The 21,580-nt window shown below is 51.3% G+C and overlaps 1 protein-coding gene across 9 annotated transcripts in view; it reads left to right on the top strand.

Annotated features, from left to right (window-relative positions):
• Arsg (arylsulfatase G) overlaps positions 1-21,580 on the top strand; it is a 117,344-nt gene that overhangs the window by 39,959 nt on the left and 55,805 nt on the right. For 6 of the 9 annotated variants that reach the window (XM_046422662.2, XM_046422658.2, XM_046422656.2 and 3 more), the window contains exon 2: positions 1,074-1,824. The exons of 2 other annotated variants lie outside the window; for them this stretch is intronic. In XM_046422662.2, the coding sequence (XP_046278618.1) occupies positions 1,607-1,824 (218 nt within the window). In that variant the 5' untranslated portion in view covers positions 1,074-1,606. Of the gene's footprint in view, positions 1-1,073; positions 1,825-2,617; positions 2,731-21,580 lie in introns of those variants that run through there. One more of the 9 variants, XM_058572186.1, reaches the window with a different exon arrangement.

Here is a 21,580-nt window from a genome sequence, read left to right as displayed (position 1 = left end):
AGTGCACCTTGCTACCGCAAGAGTGTCCAAGAACTAGCAGCATAGGCCCCACTTGGAGGCTAATTAGAAATGCAGAGCCCAGGCCCCAGCCTTACCCACTGGTGCTATGGGGTCTCGCTAAGTTGTCCAGGAACTTGTGATCCTTCTGCCTTGGCCTCCCACGGTGTGTAGGTTTGAATCTATGTTTCATTAAGCATAAAATTCAAAGCTAATTCCTGTGTACATCCATGTGGGGACTCACACATGCTGGGCAAAATATTCTCCCACTGAGCTAGAACCCCAGCCCTAAATTTTCTTCATAAACTTGTCATGACTACAATGTAAAGGGCTATATTTCCACTAAAATTTTGTTTGTTTGTTTGTTTTCTGATGCTAGGGATTGAACCCAGGGCCTTGTGCATGCAAGGCAAGCACTCTACCAACTGAGCTATGTCCCCAGCCCTCCACTAAAAATTTTTTGAAAAAAATTTCTAACATTTAATCATGAAAATTACAAACATGTAGCAAAATGGAAAGCATTTCTACAATGACTAGCCATATACCCTCCATCTGTCTTCTATTACTGTGTTTTACATTCCGCCCCCACCCCAAATTAATTTCTATCAAGATTTCTTATGGAAATGTTAGGTAAGAGCATGGCTGTTACAAAGAATCCTGTCATAAGGGTCATAAGGGTCTCGTTCTTCTAGAATTCACAATGAGTTTAAGGTCACATTTAATTTGGGAATTTCTTATGAATCAAGAGAAATTTGGGAGTGGGAGTTGGGGAGGCCTGGTATTTGGTAGAGTTGGGGGCTGGTCCTTTTCCCACCCAGAATACTGGGCCTCAGTCTTCCCATGTATACCGTGAGGGGGTTGAAAGAGGTCATCTCTGATGTTACTGCCAACCCCGTAACTATAAGTCTAGTGCAAATATCATCATCGTCATTATTTTTCAGGTGGAAGAAATTGATGAACCAGTTAAATATTCAAATAAGAGGGAAAACATCTGTTGGCGTGGAAAAATGATTATTTCCTGAGCTACTGAGTAAAACACAGCTGTACTGGCGGTTTTAATTCTGTTTTCTTGTCAGTTTTTGTTCTTTCAGGAAACCTTAGAGAAACCTCAACCATCTGGAACTCAGAAACTCACTGGGGGCTGACTGCAGCTTCTAGAACATCCAGGTGTTCTGCAGATGAGAGAATTTGTCCTGCAGTCACCAGATGGAGTCCCAGACAGATGCCAAGCTTGGGCTGCGGCTCTAACATCCCTGAATACAGAGGGGTCACTTGCAGAGTTGCCAGAAGGGCCCTCAATGACACCGACACGTCTAGTCATCTTTATGAAGCTGCCGTGGGAAACATCTCCCCTCGTGAGTCAAGCCAAGTCCGGGGCTGCCAGTGTCCTGACTCCTGTGAATTAGGATTCCAGATGGGGGCCTCGTTTCTGTACTCCCCGGCATCCCCCCAGCCATCACATCCACCACCACTGCCACCAGTAGGTTCTGGAAAACTCTACTCCTAAGGGACCTGCTGCATTAAAAGTGAGCAGAGAGGAAGCGCTCGGAAAAGTCTCCGCTGGTGGCCTGCCATCGTTCCAGACACCAGGAGTCTCCCCCTTGTCACCATGGGCTGGCTTTTTCTAAAGGTTTTGTTGGTAGGAGTGAGTTGCTCTGGATTTCTTTATCCCTTCGTGGACTTTTGCCTCAGGGGGAAAACGATGGGCCAGAAACCAAATATCGTGATCATTTTGGCCGATGACATGGGGTGGGGTGACCTAGGAGCAAACTGGGCAGAAATGAAGGACACTGCCAACCTTGATAAGATGGCTTCAGAAGGAATGAGGTGAGTGTGGAGGATGCCACGCCAGCATCTCTTTGGATGACTCACCCCAGTTCCTGTAGGGGAAGGGGCAATGTCAAGCCCTTAAAACAGCAACGGATGGGTCCACGTTGCTTTTATTAATGCGTTAATTTATCTGGGTGAAGCCAGTACAGCGTCATGAAGAAACCCATCTACCCATTACCCACCCACCCATCTACCCATTCACCCATTCATCCATCCACCCACCCATCTATCTATCTATTCACCCATCCACCCATCCTTCCACCCACCCTTCCACCCATCCACCCTTCTGTCCACCTATCCACCCACCTACCCTCCAACAATCCATCCACTCACCCATTTACCCATCTGTTCATCCACCTACCCATTCATCTATCCATCCATCCATCCATCCACCCATCCATCTATCCATCCATCCATTTATCCGATGACATTGTATATGTACACATTAGGAGCTATAGAGGTGAGCAAAATAAAAATTCTTGCCCCCGTTTACTCACCATCTGGCAGATGACGCAGGTTAAAAGGAAGGTAAGAATTACAACTGACACTGGGCATGGCGGTGCATGCCTGTAATCCTAGTGGCTCCGGAGGCTGAGGCAAGAAGATCTCTAGTTTAAAGCTAGCTTCAGCAACTTAGCAAGGCCCTAAGCAATTTAGTGAGACCCGGTGTCAAAATAAAATATAAAAAGGGATGGGGATGTGGCTTAGTGGTTAAATGCCCCTGAGTTCAATCCCTGGTACCAAAAAAAAAAAAAAAAAAAAAAAATTTCAATTGAGTCTTACATGAATCTGCATCTGGAGTTTTTTGGATCCCAGAGGGCAGGATGTAGAACCCAGCCTGGGGACACAAGGGAGAAGATGACCTTTGAAGAGCAACTGAGAGCCAGTGGGGCACACGTCTGTGTAAGTAGATGGGACTAACATTCAAGGCTAACATTTAAGTCATGCTGAATTAATTCTGAGGGACCACAAGAGGGGAGACTGTGAGCAGTGGGCCGGAGTGTTCATAATGGCCATTGCAGATTTTTGCTCAGACCCCTGGCTTCCTTCCCCACCTAGATGGAGAACGAGTGTCAGAGCTTTCTGACGTCTGTATTTTTGCCCTGGACAGATGTGGATCTGATTGGCAGGCTTGTTTCCTGTCTGCACTGGGCTAAACTCCCACCCTGGCTCAGCCATCCGCTTGGCCGCTCAGGAGAACATGGGACATCTCCACAGGGCTTCAGCCACTTGTGTCCCTGAACTCAGAGCTTTCCCCCAGAAGTAGGGACAATGGCATTTCCTCTCTCCTCCTACAACCTCCTCCTCGCCTCAGCCCAGGAGAACTTTCTAGAATCCCTCCTCTATTTCCAATCCTTCACGGACATTTTGTGTCTCTTAAGGATAAAGTCCATCCGTCCATTTATCAGATGACGCTGCCTATGTGCGTATCAGACACTCTGTACAGTGTCTCACCAGCTGGTTTTCATCTCCACCCTCCGTCTTCCCCATCGTGGGCTCTTCTTGCCTCCCCTGGACGGGCCCCACTCCCCCCTCTGTGGTGGGTTCTTCTGGGGCACTGTCCACATCCTCTGCTGCTTAGGTCTCAGTTCCCTCAGGAGAGGTGTCCTCGATGCCTAAGGTACACTACTTAATGTGGTGACTGTTTATGCATCTGACCGCCTGTGTTGGGTTGAAGAGCGTCCACTCCCACCACCCATGTCCACCCAGAACCCCTGAATGTGACCTCATTTGGAAACAGGGTCATCTTTGTGAATATAATTAGTGAAAGACCTTAACGATATCATAATGAATCTAGCGGGTGGGACCAAAATCCTAGGGCCCTGAAAGAAGAGGAGAGGACACTGGAGAAGAAGATCATGTGACGGAGCTGGCAGGGACGTGTGGGTCTATGCCGGCGGCTGCCTGCAACACGGGAAGCCAGGGGAGCTCAGCGTTGAGTCTCCCTCCGTCCCGCAGAGGGACCAGCCCTGCCGATGTCTTGATTTCAGACCCCTGGCCTCCCACTGCGGTGCGAAGCCTCCCAGTTGTCATAGGTTATGGCAGCTGCAGAAAACGCATGTACTTCCCTTCCAGTTCTGGGCTTCAGGAGGAAAAGTAGTGTGTCATCCCGCCTCGTCCCCCGTCCCCCACCCCCTTAGGTCCCTAGCAAGAGCACAGGGCCTCCCACGGATGAAGCAGTTAACAAACAGCTGATCATCAATAAATGAGCTGAAACGTCACCTCATTTTGCAGGTAGGAACTTCTCTTCTGGGGAGACGGTTAGCCCAGATGATCACGTTTACCAGCCTCAGGGACCTGGGTTGCCGAATGTGTAAGAACTTCTGAAACTTTCCGTTTCCAGCAGGTTCGTGGAGAGAGAACCAGGCCCGTTATTTCAGTTGCGATCTGGGAGGGTAGACATTGTCCTCCTGAGCTGTCCCCACCAGCACACTCGTCCTGAGCAGAAAGGGTGTCTCAGAGTCAGGCCCAGTTCGGTGGGCTTTCCTATTTACCTTCCTTTATGAGTGCATTCTGTCCGTCGGGCCCGTGACAGCGGCCAGGTGTGCTGCCTTTGGGCCTCTGAGGTCAATGTGTTTTCATTCTGTGCATATTGCTAACAGGAAAGCTGAACTTCCTGTGAGGCCGCGGAGTGATGTGTCGCTGGCTTCTTCCCCTGCCTGCTCCTGGCCAGTGGGGAACCATGAACTCTTTCTTGTGCCAAACAGGGTTGAGGTGTGACTTGAGAAAGTGTCTTTCCTGTTGTTCCTTTTCATTAGAGTGTTGTATTCCTAGGACTGCAGGTACTAACTACTACAGTTGGCTGGCTTAAAACAGCATTAACCCAGCCAAGCCTGTCATTCCCAGCAACTCGGGAGGCTGAGTCAGGAGGATCTGAATGAAGTTCAAGGTCAGCCTCAGCCACTTAGGCCCCAAACCACTTAGGGAGACCCTGTCTCAAAATTAAAAAAGAAGAGGGCTGGGGATGTAGCTCAGTGGTAAAGCACCTTGGGTCAATCCTCAGTACCAAAAAAAGAAAAAACGCTAATCCGGCCTTTCAGAATGCAGGAGGTCAAAATCAAGATGTCCGCAGGGGGTGGTTCCTTCTAGAATCTCTAAGGAAGAATCTGTATGTGCCTCTGTCCTTGCCTCTCTCCTAGCTTCTGCTGCAGGCTAGAAGTCTTGTCTTGCAGACTCCAATCTCTGCTTGGTCGTCACATGATGTTCTGGTGTGACAGTGTCCACATCTCCCTCTTCTAATAAAGATACCAGTCAGTGGACTTAAGATCCACCCTCATCCCGTCTGACCTCATTTCAACTTTATCATATCTGCAAAGACCCTGTTCCAACTGAGGTCACAGTTCCAGGTCCAAGATTGGCATGATCTTTGTGGGAAATCATCATCCAACCCAGTACCATCAACTATACCATATAATCTCTGTTCCTGTGCTCCTAACATGGTCGGTAATGCAGTAGGTGCTCAATAAATGTTTGCTGCCTCGAAGAGTAAATCTCTTGCTTAAGAGGGCAGACTCTGAGGCCGGAGGGCTTGGCTTTAAATCCTGACTCTGTGTGACCTTCACATACTTGCTTTCCTCTCCTGTCAATGGGGACGATGACAGCACGTCCCTCCTAGGATGTGGCGAGGCCTGTAGTAGACATGGAGACGTGTTGGCTGTGGTTACTTTTGTTATTGTTATTAGAAGCAATGCCCATTTGGATCGCTGTGCATTCGGCTCCTCAGCATGAAGAAAGGTCTAAATGATAAGTCATGGAAAGTGAATGTGGAGTTCCGGAGACGGGTCCCTGTCCCTGCACATGGGGGAACACCTGTGCTGTAGTCCACACAGCAGCGCGATGACAGCTGAGCCTCGCGGAGTGCTCAAGGTACCCAGCCTGGACATCAACCCGTTTAATTCTTGCTCTCACCGTACCTGTCTCTTATTACACGGGCGAGGAAATGGAGGGTGAGTCGCTCACCCAGGGTCGGTGAGGGACTAAGCCAATATTGAAGCCCAGTTTCCCGCATTTTAGAGCCTTGTCCTCTAAGAGTTGGGAGGAATCGGGGAATGAGCATGGAGGCTTGGGTTGGCTTTGTAGCCAAAGGCTTGGGGACTGGTGAAGGTTGGAATCTCAGCACTTCCTCTGCCTTGGGTGCTTGTGGAAGGATTTTGTGCCGTGCCTTTATGAGGCCATCTGAGAAATATGTTAGAGACGTCAGTCATTGGGAAAGTTGATGTAGCTGTCGTCAGGAGGCCCAGCCTGCGGGGAGGTGCTTGCTGCCTTTGTAGACGTCTGCACTCTTACCCCACTGACGCCCCTTCATCTCCAAGCTCCTCTTCATTCTCCTACCATTGCACTTATTTCTGTCTAGAAAACCTGCCTTCCCCTGCCCCAGGGCCTTTGCGGTGGCTGCTCCTCTCACCGCCAGCTCACTGCGTAGGTCTTGTCTGGTCTCTTCTCATCCTTCTGGTCTCTTCTCCACTCAGACGTCACGCCTTGGAGAAGCCTTTCCTGGCCTTTTCTCCATTACTGCCTCCTTCCCATACGTGCCCTTCCCTCTTTCTCCTGCCCACTCCCTTGTGTTTTTGGTACTGGGGACGAACCCAGGGGCATTTTACCACTCAGCCTGGCCACGTTGCTGAGGCTGGCCACCAACTCGTGACCCTCCTGCCTCAGCCTCTGGGATCGCAGCCTTGCCCCTCCCACCCGGCCCTGCTTTGCTATTGAAATGAGCTTCTGTGCTCCTCCGTTACCTGTTTCTCACAGTAGAGGGGCAGCCGTCTCACGTAGTGTTTGTTCACGCATCTGTGCTCCTGGAGCTGAGCTGTTAGGCGTGCGCGTGCGAGTTAGCCACAGCTTGGGATCTGGAACCAGGCTGCCGGGCTCTGTTGGTTGCTGGCCGTGGGGCGCTGGGCTAATTACGAGACTTGCTGGGCCTCAGCGTGTTCCTCCTACAGTTGAATGATGATGGCACGTACGTGACAGTGTGGTTGGGAGGAGCAGATGAGTAGGTGTCTTGTGAGGGGGGGAGAATGCACAGTGATGGCGAGAGGGGGTCCCGACAGCCAGGCCAGATGCTGCACTCATTTGAATGGCTGGTTCAGAAGGGACGCTGAGGTGGGGGTGTGCCCACACTTACTTACATCCTCCGCCACACGCCGACTTTGCACCTTGCTCTCACTTCCTCCCTGCCCCGCCCTCCCTGCCCCCCTCCCTGCCCCGATCAAGTCAGTGCTGCTCCGGGAGTTCCAGGCAGTGGCTTCAAGGATCAGTGCTCATCCAAAGGTCAGAGGCTTCCACGGACTTGAGGCTGTTTCTAAAAAGGGCCTTTAGGAATGAAATGAGCTGTCAGTTCGAACACCTGGTTTGGTTTGGTTTTTCTGTTCTCAGAACTGACTTTTTTTTTTTTTTTTCTTTCTGGTACTGGGGATTGAATCTAGGGGTGCTCCACCACTGAACCACACCCCCAGTCCTTTGAATTTTTTTTACTTTTTTTAATTTTTAAGATAGCTTCTCACTTAATAGCTGAGGCTGGCCTTGAATTTAGGATCCTCCTTCCTCTGCCTCCTGGGTTGCTGGGATTATAGGTGTGCGCCACCACACCTGGCTCAGAATGGAGTTTGGCGAGAATTCATCCTCCCTCTTACATCTCAGGACTCTTTTTCTGAGCCACCCCGCCTCGAGAATTTGGTAGTAACTAAAGGAGGGTGTGAAGCAGACTGGCATCTGTCCTACAGGGGACTTGGGGGGAGGTCTGGCTTTTGGTGATGTCTGCTGCACTCTCTGGGAGTGGGACAGAAAGGACATTCTGAACAAGACTGATATTACCAAGAAAAGGACCCTCCCCCAATCATAGAGAAAAGGAACCCAGACGCAGGGCTGGGAGGACCCCAGCTGGGGAGAGGTCCTCTCGTCCTCTGAGTGTCACGTTAACTCTGAGTTGTTTTTCTTCTCCTTGTGAGCTCTCGGCTCCGGGGTCAGGCAGCTTTCCGTCTCTGCACGTGAGTAAATAGGTCAAGTAGATGTAAAAGTCCCACGGTGACCACCTATCAACTGGGGAAAGGCACAGGCTCAGCTAAAGAGGCAGCAGGGTTTTTGTCTTGTGGCTGTTTAATAGATGGGGACGTGGGGACACACAGTGACCCACATGGTAGCCAATCATAGAGAAAAGGAACTGAAATATTAACCAGCGGGGCCGTGGTGCCGGCCTGCCTAGCCTGCAGGGTCAAAGGCGACTGCTATCCTCGGTCTTCTTTTAAGCCTGTCATGGGACAGTGAATCTCTGCTAAGGACCTGTCAGGAGACAAATGTGGGGAGACCCCAGTCAGCTCTGCCCTTCAGAGTCATAAGTCCTGGTGGCAAATACAGACAAGAGACCCACCTTGAGATGCAGGCGGGGACAGGAGCTCGCCCCGTCTCCTGCCCCTGGAGCCTTCCCATCACACGGATTGGATGTGACTGACTTGACAGATCTAGCGCGGCTCTCACACGTTGGTCCCTGGGAAGAAAGACAGAGCCTCGGTGCTGGGCTTCTTGCCTTCTGGATGGTAAAGCCCAGGGTGAGAGGCCATGTGAAAGATGGCGCTTTGGGGCTCCAGGAGGGGACAGCATTTCCATCCAGCAGAGCCAAGGGGGCTTCCATAAAGACCATCTGTTGGGACCTGAATACTGAGACCTTAAGATGGTCAAAATTACCGATGGGGAGGGAAGGGTGCCCTAGGCAGCCCGGAGAGCTGGACTGAAGGCCTAGAACGGAAAGGTGCTGTTCACTTAGCGGATATTCGGGGAGCCTCCCTGGGCACTGTCCTAGGTGCTGGGGACACATCTAAACAGAAGCCCCGGCTCTCCCTGGCTTGAGGCTAAGTGCGACTGGGCCAGAGGGTGTGACAGGCGCGACTGATGGGGTGGAGCAGCTGGTGAAAAGGTGTCGTGTGCATGCTTAAGTCTTTGGGCTTGATCCTGAAGGCTGTGGGGAACCCGGCAAGACTCAAGTCCTTGGCCTGCGTTGGACATGGATTGTTCTGGCATACTGGGATGATCCCAAATGGCAACCGAGGGGTGGGGCGTCAGAGAGCCCTCCAGGGTGGCTTCACTTGGGGTGGTGGTGGTGCAGAGAGGTGTCAGGTCCAGGAGGCAAGGAAACGCCGTGGTGTTTTCTTTGCCGTGTCCTTTGGGTGTGAAGATACATACACCCACCACAGGAAAGGAAAGAGCACGGGGGATCTGCCAAGGACTGGGAATCCTGTTTTGGGAAGAGCCGGGGCACTAAGTGGATAAATGGATAAGTGACAAAACACTCCAGATTCGCTGTTTGCTACCACATTTGCTCGTACTTGACAAAGGGCCTATGGTTGGTTGGTCCCGCGACTCCCTCTAGCAGCCTTTGAAGAACAAACCAACTATCATCCCATTGAACAGAAAGCAACACGGAGTCTGCGCCCCGCTGCCTGTCCATCTGTCTAAGTCATGTTAGCATCTTCCCATTGACCCCTGCCCCACCCTGTCCCTCGACGCACACAGGCCACAGCCGACGATTCCTAAAAACTGTTTCCACCTCCAGGCCTTTAAATTATGAATGGAGCAAGAATGGTTTTTATTCCAGTCACATAGCAATTTAGAGAGTGGCCACAGAGAGCCTCATCATCTACTTTAGATTCTTTGTAAATGAAGGCTGGACGCGCTTAACTTCGCAATGTGATGTCTCTCCAGGGCTTTCGTGGCGGCCTCTCCGGCGCGAGCCTCCCCTGGTTCTAATACACGTAATTTATGCAATGGCAAGTTGCTCTGGCCTCCGTCTGGCTGTGTCTTAATTTGTGCTGATTTCCTTGTTAACAGGCTGCTGTAATGTCTGGCTCTGGGTTTCCAGTTCTGCTTTACAATGTATTCTCAGGCTTTAATGAGGACCCCTGTTGGCGAACTGGCCTGAGCCTGCCCAGATAGATTTGGGGAAAAACAAGAAAGCTTTCCAAATAACAAGGACATTTTAGTGCTTATTAATTAGTCCTCACCAAATGGAGACAGTGGCCGGGAGAGGGAGGAGAAGGTATGTACGGCTCGGCGTTCACTTTTTTTTTTTTTTGGTACTAGGGATTGAACCCACGGGCGCTTTACCATGGAGCCACATCTTGAGACCCTTTAAAATCTTATTTTACGTATTATCTTTTTAAAAAAATTTTTAGTGTTTTAGATGTATAATAACTTTATTTATTTATTTATTTATTTTATGTGTTGCTGAGGATTGATCCCAGCGCCTACACGTGCTAGGCGAGCGCTTGCCACTGAGCTACAACCCCAACCCTAAAATTTTATTTGAGACAGGGTCTCACTAAAAGTTGCCCAGGCTGGCCTCAAACTTGGGGTCCTCCTGTCTCCATCCCCAAATAACTGGGGTCACAGGCGTGGGCCGCCACACTCAGCTATAGTTCATTTCTTAAGGCTGCACATTTTGGGGGGAGGCTGGTGAGTGGGTAATGTCAAGGCTTTCCAAAGACCTGGAAGTAAAGGAAATAAGATTTTTCTGAGAGTTAAGCTATGAACTTTAACACACCGCGGGGAAGAAATCAAGCCCAAACTGCGTCAGCTTAGGTGATTATGTGAAAAATGAGCCAACACATTTTTTCCAATTAAACAACCTGAGTTTCTCTCTTGGAGCCTTGTTTGTTCATTTACCAGATATTGCAGGGGCAGGCCTACCCCCACTCCCTGCCTGGGGCTGCAGACAGAGCCCTCAGCTCCATCCTCATAGAATTTATCGTCTGCAAAGCAGCTCGAGGCTCCATCTTCCCACAGTGACAACGTTGATGGCATTACTATGTGAGAGATCCCCAGGGCAGAAGTTAAAAACAGGGGAGCCGGGATAAGATTCCAGCAAGGTATGGTTGTCATTGCCCAGGTGTATCAGTCCACTCAGGCTGCTATAACAAATATCTTACCCTGGGCAGCTTATTTGTCTCTTTGCTACCAGGGAATGAACCCAGGAGGTGTGCTTTACCACCGGGCAACATTCCCAGGCCTTTCTTTTTCTTTTTTTTAATTTTGAGACAGGGTCTCACAAAGTTGCTGAGGCTGGACTTGAACTTGCAATCTTTCTGCCGTAGCCTCCCAGATCATGGGGATTATAGGCATGCACCACTGTGCCTGGTCAGATTGGGGGGCCTAAACAATAGATATTTATGTCTCACGGTTCTGGAGGCTGGAAATCCAGGATCAGGGATCAGAGTGTCGGCCTGGTTGGGTTGTGGTGAGCACTCTCTTCTGGCTTGCACCACCACCTTGGCAGAGACAAGAGCACTCTGGCTTCCTCTTCCCACCTCCCCCACCCGCCCCTTTCTCTCTGTGATGCTGGGGATCAAACCCAGGGCCTTGCCCCTGTGCTCTACCACTGAGTCCTCTCTTTCTCTTTTAATGATGGTACTCATCATAGAGGCTCCACCTTCATGATCCCATCTAAATCTAATTAATTTCCAGAGGCCCCACCTCCAAATGCTACCACATTGGTGGTTAGGGCTGCCAGATATGAATTTTTGGAGAATGAAACCTTTAGTCCATAGCACCAAGCAAGAAGAAATGACAGTCAGTAGTCTTTGAGGCCAGGTGTGGTGGCACACACCTCTAATCCCATGGATTGGGGGCCCGAGGCAGGATGATCACAAGTTCAAGGCCAGCCTCAACAACTTAGTGAGGCTTAGTGGTGATGTACCTCTTGGTTCAATCCCCAGGGCCAGGATGACAAAAAGAAAAGAAAAGAAAAGGAAAAATATGGCCTTTGAGTATCTCAGACCCATGGTCAGAAATCGATCCACAGTGGACAAAAGTCCCTTTGGCCGCCTAAAACTTCTTCTGCACAGTCCACTTGAATGCCTCAGCATGAATGAACTTCAGCCTTGCCAAGGCGACCCGTGGACTCTGACTTCCTGTTTAACTTTTGCTCAGGAAGAAAACATGTTGACCACGCTGACACCCTGCCCCGGTGTTGTCCTGGGAAGTCAGTTGGGCATGGCATTCCTGTGTCTTTCTCAGGCTTCACGTGGTTCGTGTGCCTGTGAGTCAGGCTGTCAGGGGCTGGCACCAGCAGGAATGAGTCTCAGAGCCTCCCAGCCAAAGACCGGCTCCCGTAACACGATGACCTAGTTAATGTGACATCCTATGTGGGCGGCTCTGTCTTGGAGAGAGTGTGGGGGTTTGGATTGGCTGGGCCTGGGTTCCAGTTCTAGCTCTGTCATCTGTTTGCGGTCTCCGGTCTCCGCACAGCTTCGAGGTCAGACAGGCCTTGATGTGAGATGCAGCTGCACTCACACCAGCCTCAGCTTCCTGGTCTATAGAATGGGAATTCGGATGGCTTTTTTTTTTTTTTTTTTTAGAGAGAGAAGAGAGAGAGAGATAATTTTTTAAATTTTTTTTCAGTTTTCGGTGGACACAACATCTTTATTTTATTTTTATGCGGTGCTGAGGATTGATCCCAGTGCCCTGTGAATGCCAGGCGAGTGTGCTACCACTTGAGCCACATCCCCAGCTCAAATTTGGATGACTTTTTAAGAAGGTTTCTTCTTCTTCTCCTTCCCCTCTTCCTCTTCCTCTTCTCCTCCTCCTCCTTTTCTTTTGGCACTGGGGATTGAGCTCAGGGGTGCTTGACCACTGACCTCCATCCTCGGCTCCCCACCCCCTACCTTTTCTTTTAATTTGGAGAAAGGGTCTCACTAAGTTGCCCAGGCTGGCCTTGAACTTGAGATCTTCCTGCCTCCACCTCCCCAGTCACTGGGATTACAGGCCTGTGCCTCCATGCCCGGCCAGATTGTTTTACAAATTAGAAGAAATACATTCACGCATCCCTTAATAGAGATACATGCTGAGAAATGGGGCGTTAGGTGATTTCCTTGTTGTGTGACTATCATAGAGTGTCCTCACCCTAGCCAAGATGGCCACAGCATCACTAGCCATTTAAATAGGAGTGCTGTCATGTGAACGTTCTTCAGCAGGGCGAGACTGTATGCATAAGATGATCAGGGTGGGCTGGGAACAAGCTCGGAGGTGGAGCACTTGCCTAGCATGTTCGAGGCCCTGGGTTCCGTCACCAGTGGGTCCCAGAAAGATGCTGAGGGTGGTCGCTGTTTGATAAGTGGTGACGTTTCGCTGCTGTAAGAAAGACTGCAGCTGAGTGCCTGTTTGTCCTTTAGGTCTCCGCCTCCCCTGCACGTGCACACACCTGTCAGACCGTCTTGAGCCCGTGTGCTCCCTAGCATCTCATCCACCAAAATACACCCTCCCCTGCTGAACCGCGGGTGAGCTGAGAAGGGGCTCAGCCACTTAGGGTCACATCCCAGGCTCCTGTCCGACTTCACCTCCAGGGCAAGTGCCAGGACTCTGGTTGTAAGTGACAAAAATCCCAGCTTGGCCAGTGTAAGCAGCAAGGGGGACAAGACAGGCTCGGGAACTTTGGGAACTCAGTCCCAGAGAGAGTTTTTAGTCTGTGCTCATTTTTTGGGGAAGATGAGGGTCCCTCTGGGGCTACACCGGTTTGGCTGGAGGGGCAAAAAAAGGCTGTTCCTCACTCTCTGACTCAGCAGACCCTGGGTTTGGATTCTGAATACCCCTGTTTGGGTCTTGGGGTGTGGACCTGGTTGCCAAAAGTGGGAGGTTGTGCTTCCTGATCAGCCTGGAGGGCGGGGAGTTGGCGTCAGCAGCCCCACCCGTCCCACCGAAGGATCAGGAACCCAGGATGGTGCTTACGTCTGTGCTCCGAGGAGTGTCTGCATTAGACTCAGAGAAGGGTCCTGGACCGCAGAAATCAAAGGCGAGGGGCCACCCGTGGGGACAAGGGGGGGACTCTGTGACAGTGGTAGGTTTTGGAGGCCAGGAGGAATCTGGAAGGGCAAGGAGAGGGCAGAGCATCCTGGGCTGAGGCCCGCAGAGGCAGGGTGCTGAGCCAGAGGGCGCGTGGGCGTGGGGGAGGGGCAAGAGCCCCCCAGGCGGAGCGGCTCCCCAGGGCTGCTGCACTCCAATGGAGTGGCCTCGAAACAGTGACCTCCCCTACACTGGAGGCTAGAGTTCAAGACCCCGGTGCAGCAGAGCCACACTCCTACCAAGCTCAGGGAGTGTCCCTTTCTTCTTCTAGTTTCTGGTGGCCCCAGGTATTTTGTGGCTTGAGGCAGCATCATTCCAATCATCGGAACTCCTTCCCTCTGCCTGACTCTTGTGTCTTTTCTTTCTTTCTTTCTTTCTTTCTTTTAATTTGTTCTTTTTAGTTATGCATGACAGTGGGTTTTGACATCTCATACATACACGGACTATAACTTCCCATTCTTGTGGTTGTACACGGTGTGGCGTTTCACTGGTGGCATATTCAGACATGAACATGGCAAAGTTCTGTCTGATTCATTCTACCATCTTTTCTGTGCCCATCTCCCCTCCCTTCCCTTCATTCCCTTTGCTTAATACAGTGAACTTCTGTTCTTCCCCTTCTTATTGTGTGTTAGCATCTGCGTATCAGAGAGAATATTTAATCTTGGTTTTTGGAGATTGGCTTATTTCATTTAGCATGATAGTCTCCAGTTCTGTCCATTTACTGGCAAATGCCATAATTTTATTCTTCTTTAAGGCTGAGTAATATTCCATTGTGTATGTATACCATAATTCCTTTATCCATTCATCTATTGAAGGACACCTAGGTTGGTTCCATAGCTTAGCTATCAAGAGTTGAGCTGCTGTGAACATTGGTGTGGCCGTGTTACTATAGTATGCTGATTTTAAGTCCCTGGGGATATGCCGAAGAGTGGAATAACTGGGTCAAATGGTGGTTCCATTCCAGGTTTTCTGAGGAATCTCCATACTGCTTTGCAGAGTGGTTGTACCTATTTGCAGTCCTACCAGCAATGTATGAGTGTACTTTTTTCTCTACATCCTTGCCAACATTTATTGTTACTTGTATTCTTGATAATTGCCATTCTGACTGAAGTGAGATGAAATCTCAGTATCGTTTTAATTTGCATTTCTCGATTGCTAGAGATGTTGAATTTTTATTTATATAATTGTTGATGATTGTATTTCTTTCTCTGTGAATTGTCTGTTCAGTTCCTTTGCCCATTTGTTGATTGGGTCATTTGTTTTGGGGTGTTAAGTTTTTTGAGTTCTTTATAAATCTTGCACCTATCTGAGGTGCAGGTGGTAGGGATTTTCTCCCATTCCGTAGGCTCTCTCTTCACGATCTTGATTGCTGACTCTTGTGTCTTCACACGGTATCCTTCTCCAATCTCTCCCCTCTTCAAGGACTCACTAACTTACTAGACCTTCAAATGATTTTTTTTTTTTTCATTTTGAGACAGAGTCTTGCTAAGTTGCTGACGGCCTTGCTCAGTTGACCTTGAACTTGTGATCCTCCTGCCTTAGCCTCCCAAGTTGCTGGGATTGCAAGCATGGACCACCGTGCTGCACTCAATGACCCTATTTTGAAATAAGGTCACGTTCTAAAGTTCTGGGGGATAGAACTTGAGCATCTTTTTGAGGGACACGGTCTAACCTATCGTGGTCAGCAGTGACTCCGAACGCTGAGAAGGTAGGTTAAGGCAGGGCATGGTGGGTCACGGTGACCAAAAAGAATGAGTCACCGAGGACGGGAAGGGGAGCTGACTGGCCTGGCTGGAGTGCTAGAATGGATTAGGGAGAGTGATCTGGACAAGGACCAGGTGGACCCGAGTAACGTCATTGGGATGAAGTGAATGAGGGGCCGCTGTGTCGAGTCTTGCACCAGCGTGGGTTCAGGTGTGAACCCAGGCGTGTGCGTCATGCCTCTGGCCTCCCATCCCTCTGCCTCTGGGACTTTCTTTATCTCCTTTGCCGGGGCTCCTCTTACTTCGCACTCTTCACACTGAGCCGAGGGTGGGCTCCCTGGCAGAGAGGGCCGTGGTTTCTTCCCTGCCACTGCCCAGCCTGAACTAAACCCGGGCCTCCCAGGTGACGGCGGAGATGAACGGAGTCGTGCGTGCGTGTTTGTGTGTGTGTGTGTGTGTGTTGGGGGCGGCAGACAGACCAGCCAGGGGAGGAGTGTCCGATGGTGGCTTCGGGTCCACGCATCCTGTTGCTGCAGAGACCATCTCTGGTGTCGGCAGAGAACCCACGTAAGCCGGCTGGCGTCACTGCCCTGGACAGCCCAGCTCTCGGGGTAGAGCGCCAGATTCCAGCTGCCCTTGGAGAAGCCGCTTTCTCGGGGGTCTGGAACTGAACCCCAGGGCCGAGGAGGGACTAACCCTAACCCCCCCCCCCCCGCTAGACGAGGTGGCAGGGCATGCAGCAGGGAGATATGTCTATGAACAAGATAAGGTCTGATAAGACAAGGGCAAGGGACAGCACAGATCAGGGAGTGACCTGGTCAGGGAAGCCTCTCCAAAGAGGTGAAATGTGGACTGAGACCCAGGGGACAAGAAGGGGCCAGCCACGTGGAGACCAGAGCAAAGTGTCTGGACAGGACACGAGAGGAGCCCGAGGCAGGAAGGAGTCAGGGTGTTGTAGGAAGAGGCACTGCGACGGAGGGCGGAGGGGAAAGAGCTTTGGGAACGTGAGGTTGACGTCAGACGGGGTCCAGAGCCTTGGGGTGGCAGGTCTCCACTTTCCTGTTGTCATGTCACACATGGAAATCGGTGACATTTGTGCCCCTTTTCAAGGACTTCCATCGAGTGTCCTGGTGTGAAGGTGGCCCACCTTGGGGCTCCAGATGGGCTGTCTGGTCCCCACTCCCGGGGCTCCCATACTATGTGCAGAGGGGACTGCTTTCCCTGGAGCCAGAGCCGGTCTAGGACAGCCCTGGCACCCCCTGGTCGCTCTGGGCCCCACCTGGTTGCCCGGTGCTGAGAGGAACACTATCCCAGAAAACCCGTGCCCCGTGGGGGCCTCTCTGATGCCCTGGTTCCCTGGCTGAGAAGTTCTGATGGAAGGTCCTATGACCATGGAAATCACTTTGGACTCACTTTGATTGCAGTGAGGACTCATTAGAGGCTTTCCAGCCGGGGCTAATGCTAGCTGCTGGCATTTATAAAGATCGCTTTGGCTGCTCCGTGGAAAATCGGGGGCCAGGAGAGCTGGCCCCGCGCCAGACCACGGTGTGCGTGGTGGCCCTGGGAAGACAGAGTGGAGGTGGAAGTCGCAGCTTGGGTTAGGACATTCGTATTCGCAGGTAGGTGGAGAGCAGAGGGTCATTTGGAAGTGGAGTCGATGGGACATGCTAACAGTTTGGCAGTGGGGAGGGACAGGGGAGAGGGAAGGACAGATCACACTTGGACTTGAGGAACTGGGTAGGATCTGGTGTTGTCTCCTGAGACGGGAAGCTTGCCAAAGCAGGAACAGGTGTGCAGAAGCAGGTAAAGAGGAGAAGACACACTTACTGGCCAAGGAAGCTGCCACATGCCACGTGGGGGTGATGTCTGGGGCTGCAGGACCTACTCCCTGGCTCTGGGAAGTCCTGGCTGGGTCCTGGCTGACCCCATTGTGCAGGGCCATCTTTATGAGCCCGCGGCCGAGGCAGTGTGCAGAGAGCTGCACTTAGAGGGACCCTGCCTGGTTTTCTACTGTGCTGTGGCCGTGTTGAAATGCTCAGGGATGTTCCAATACGGGGTCCTGGTTTTCATCTGGTCCCGGGTCCTGCATGTTATGCTGCTGCGGTGGGTAAAGTGGTGGTTCCCGGGAGCTTGGCGGTCCCTCAGAACTACAGATCCTAACGGGAACGAGTCCAGGGGCGACAGATGCACATGGCTTAACCTATGTGAAGTGCCCGGAGGAGACCTGGGGTGCAGGAAGGGTTCCATCAGCATCAGCCGAGAGTGATGAGGATTAGCAGAAGGACCACTGGGAGTGTGAGCGAGGAGGGTCCTCGTGCTACAGCCTCGAGGGGCACGGAATAGACATGAGGGGACGGAAGAGCGGGCGGAGCCGGGGCTGGAAGCTAAGGAGAGCTGCTGTCTGTCTAGGACACAATCCAGGGCCCAGGATCTGGCCCCAGGGGTTTGGTCCCTGTGGCCCCAGATGCTTTAAAGAAACCTGTGTCTGGGAAGGTCACCTCAGGCACCTGGAGATTCAGAGAAGAAACACGGGACGGGGTCCTTGCAAGCCCCCAGACTCAGGGCCAGGAGGGAGGTGCTGGCGGGCAGCGGTGTGTTGCTGGAACTGGGAGCCCGCGGCTCCCTGGGCTCTGGAGTGGCCCTCACTCGGCTCCTGCAAACCTGGTGGTGCTCCGTGGCCCAGACGCCCTCCCTGTCCCCATTCTGTCAGATGGAGGCACCGCCTGGCCGCCTCCAGGAGTGTGGCTTCAGGGGCCGGGCCGGCTTCCAGAAGCGCAGGGCTGGGATCTCAGCGTGATTTCCGTGTACCAGGAGGATGGCCCTTCTTTGCTGTTTGTCACCTTGAAAAATGGTGTCAGGGTGTCACTGGAGAAGAGATGTCACCACAAGATGGTCTGAGGAGTTCCCTGATGGGGGGCTGGGGAACTGGGGGGAGACCAAGGACAAGTGGGGTCCTTGGTGAACATGAGAGGGAAGAGCTTCAGCACCCATCAGTCAGAGATACAGATTGATTTAGGAAAGCAGATCAAATTCAAGGGGGTACGCGGGCGCTCGCTCTCTCTCGCTCTCTCTTTTTGGCACTGAGGCTTGAGCCCAGCACAGTGCTTTACCACTGAGCCACATCCCCAACCCTTTTACTTTTTATTTTGAGATAAGGTCTCCCTAACTTGCTGAGGCTGGCCTTAAACTTGATGATCCTCCTGCCTCAGCCTCCTGAGTTGCTGGGATTACAGGTGGGAGCCACCATGCCCAGCAGAATGCAGAGAATGGAGAGAGAGAGAGAGAGGGTGGTGGTGGGGGGGAGGTAGGCTTTTGGGATTCCCGGTTCCGCTTTTAAAGGAAACAGTGAGGGGTAGGCATGGGGAGGTGTGTGGGCATGAGTTTAAGGTCTGGTCATTCTTAGGATCTTTGGGCTGACATAGTCTCCATTATCTGATCAATATTAATACAATATTAAAAGTCCTCTAAATGACACGTTTCTTAAAATATCCTATTTCTCTTTGCTTAATGTATTTTTTTTTTTGGCTGGGCTAATAAATAGTGTCCAGCGTAATTTTAATTAGTGGGGGACTTTATAGGCACTCTGAGATTTATAGATTCCCCAGAAACCTGGGAGTGACGGGCCCGGGAGGGAGACTGGCTTGGTGAGTGGTCTGGCGGACCTGACGGCGTCTGGGGCCGAGGCCTGGGTCTCTGTGGCAAGACTTGCCGTGTTCCACCACAGCAGCAGAGAAGGTGACGTGGGTGTCACCCGGTCAGCCCACATTTGAGAGCCCCTGTTGTGTGCTGTGTGGGGACGTAGGCCTGGACCGAGCACCACCCGGTGAGAGCCGGACGCCCTTTTGCTGACTGACAAACTGGCCCCACACTTAGCTGCGGTAACAGCCGTGTTCTCAGAGCTGGGATTCTGTGGTCGGAATCCAGGCCCCTCCACACGAGTCGTCTGCGTGGCTCGAGGGATTCAGCAAGCCGTGGTCAGGCTGGGAGATGTGAAGTGGCCTGGCTGTCATCTCCATGGCAGCGGCATCCTCTAGGGTCACATGACGAAGCACCTGCAGACGTCCTCTCAGCACGGAGGCCTCAGGGGAGTCCCACTTCTTTTTTTGTTATTTTTTGCTCTACTAGGGATTGAACCCAGGTTTGTTCTATCACCAGGTCACACTTGAGCCCAGGAGTGCTGAGTGCCTGGGCCATACGCCACCCCCACCCACCCCACCCCCGTGTCTTTTGTTTTTTTTCATTTTGAGACAGTGTCTCGCTGATCTGCCCAGGTTGGTCTTAAACGTGTGGTCCTCCTGCCTCAGCCTCCCGAGTAGCTGCCATGGCCACCGTGCCTGGCCACTCCCACTTCTTATCGGGTGGCTCACAGACGTTTCCAGAGAGGACAGTGGCTGGGTGCAGAGGGGCGCGCCTGTCATCCCAACAGCTCAGGAGGCGGAGGTGGGAGGACTGCAAGTTCAAAGCCAGCCTCAGCAATTGAACGAGGCCCTAATCAACTTAGCCAGACCCACAAAATAAAAAAAAATAAATAAACAAGAGTTGGGGATGTGGCTCAGGGGTGAAGAGCCCCTGGGTTCAATTCCTGGTACCAAAAAAAGAGGAAGTAGAAGCTACCAGTTTTGTAAGACCAACACCATGTCATTTACTCCCATGTTAATCTACCGGCCAAAGCAGTCACAGAACTTGTCCATATTCAAGGGGAGGGGACACAGACCCCACCTCTCAAAGGGAGAATGTGTGGCCTTTTCAAATCTGCCCTAAACATAAAAGCAAATAATTACAGCCTGGATGTGCCGCAGGGAGCATGACTGGGGGGCGGGGGAGCGCTGCTTCTGTGCGGCACGGGTCGCCCCTCCTCGCTATCGCTGCTTGGTCCCTGTTTTTTGGAATAAATGAATGAAATGACAAATGACCCCCTTGGTTATAAATAAGCAGCTTTTTCATCTGAGACCTTAATGGGCCTCCGGAGAGGTTCTCTTTGGGTGTTTTCCTTTTAGTCTGTTTTTAAACAAAATGTTACTTATATAACACGAAATTAGCCATTTTAAGCTGTTAAAATCATTAGCAACTCGGTGACCTTCGATACCTTCATAATGTTGTGTAATAACCACTTCTGTTCAGCCTCAGCACATTCTCATCACCCCAAAATAAACCCCCACATCCTCACAGTCACCTCCCAGCCACTTTCCTCTACCCCCCAGCTCCTAGCACCCACTAGTCTGCTTTCTGTCTCACTGAATGACCTATTCTGGATATTTCATATAATTAGAGTTATACAATGCATGGCATTTCATGTCTGGTTTCCTTCACCCATGAGAGAGAGAGAGAGAGAGAGAGAGAGAGATAGAGAGAGAGAGTGAGTCACAGTGCTGGGGTTTGAACCCAGGCCCTGCATAGACTAGGCAAGCACTTTACCATTGACCTATACCCCCAGCCCCCATCATAGTGTTTTCTAGGTTCATTTACGTGGTCACACAGATCACTACTTCATTCCTTTTTTTTATTGCTGAGTAATATTTCACTGTATGGACAGATCACATCTGTTTATATCCATCCACATATGGATGGGCATTTATGTTCTTACCTTTTGGCTATTGTCAATAGCACCGCTGTGTATTAAGATTTGTTAGAGAACCTGATTTTGATTCTTTTAAGGGTAATTCCTAGGAGTCGAATTCCTGGGTCACATAGTAATTGTTCTATAAGATTTTAAAAATGGCTTTGCTTTATGATCTCTAGGTTTGCATGTTTTTTTTTTTTTTTAAGAAAGAAACAAGAAATGAAAGAAAAGAGAGAAAGCATAAAAGCAGGAATCCGCTCTGCTGGCCTGGAGACCTCACGGCCCTCTGGGTCATCCTCTGCAGATGTGAAGGTCATGGTGAAGGGCAGGGGCTCTGGGGTCCTTCTTGCCTTAACCAGACTGGGGCATCTTTCTGGGGCATCTTTAAGGGGTGTGCGAATGTTAGAGACTCGTAGGAGTTTACCTTACAGGGGTCCTGGGGACCAGAGAGCTTGCATAGGTGAAGCCCCATGGAGAGAGTCAGGGATGCCGGGTTTCAGCCTCCTGCGCCTCATCCCGAGACCTGCGCCTCCCTTCTGCCCCGTGAGGTGGCGAACTTGCTGCCAAGCTCCTACACGTGTTGAGGATTTGGGAGACTCACCGCGTTTCCAGCCACTTCCCCCTGCCCCGCAGGCCCAGCTCGCCCCGTCATCGCCCCGGGCCTTCT

Source organism: Marmota monax, unplaced genomic scaffold (genome assembly GCF_021218885.2).
Source record: "Marmota monax isolate L192 unplaced genomic scaffold, Marmota_monax_Labrador192_F-V1.1 WCK01_AAM20220418_F8-fsc00173, whole genome shotgun sequence".
Classification (NCBI taxonomy): Eukaryota; Metazoa; Chordata; class Mammalia; order Rodentia; family Sciuridae; genus Marmota; species Marmota monax.
The sequence above is the reverse complement of the archived record's forward strand: the minus strand, read 5'-3'. Positions and strand labels throughout refer to the sequence as shown.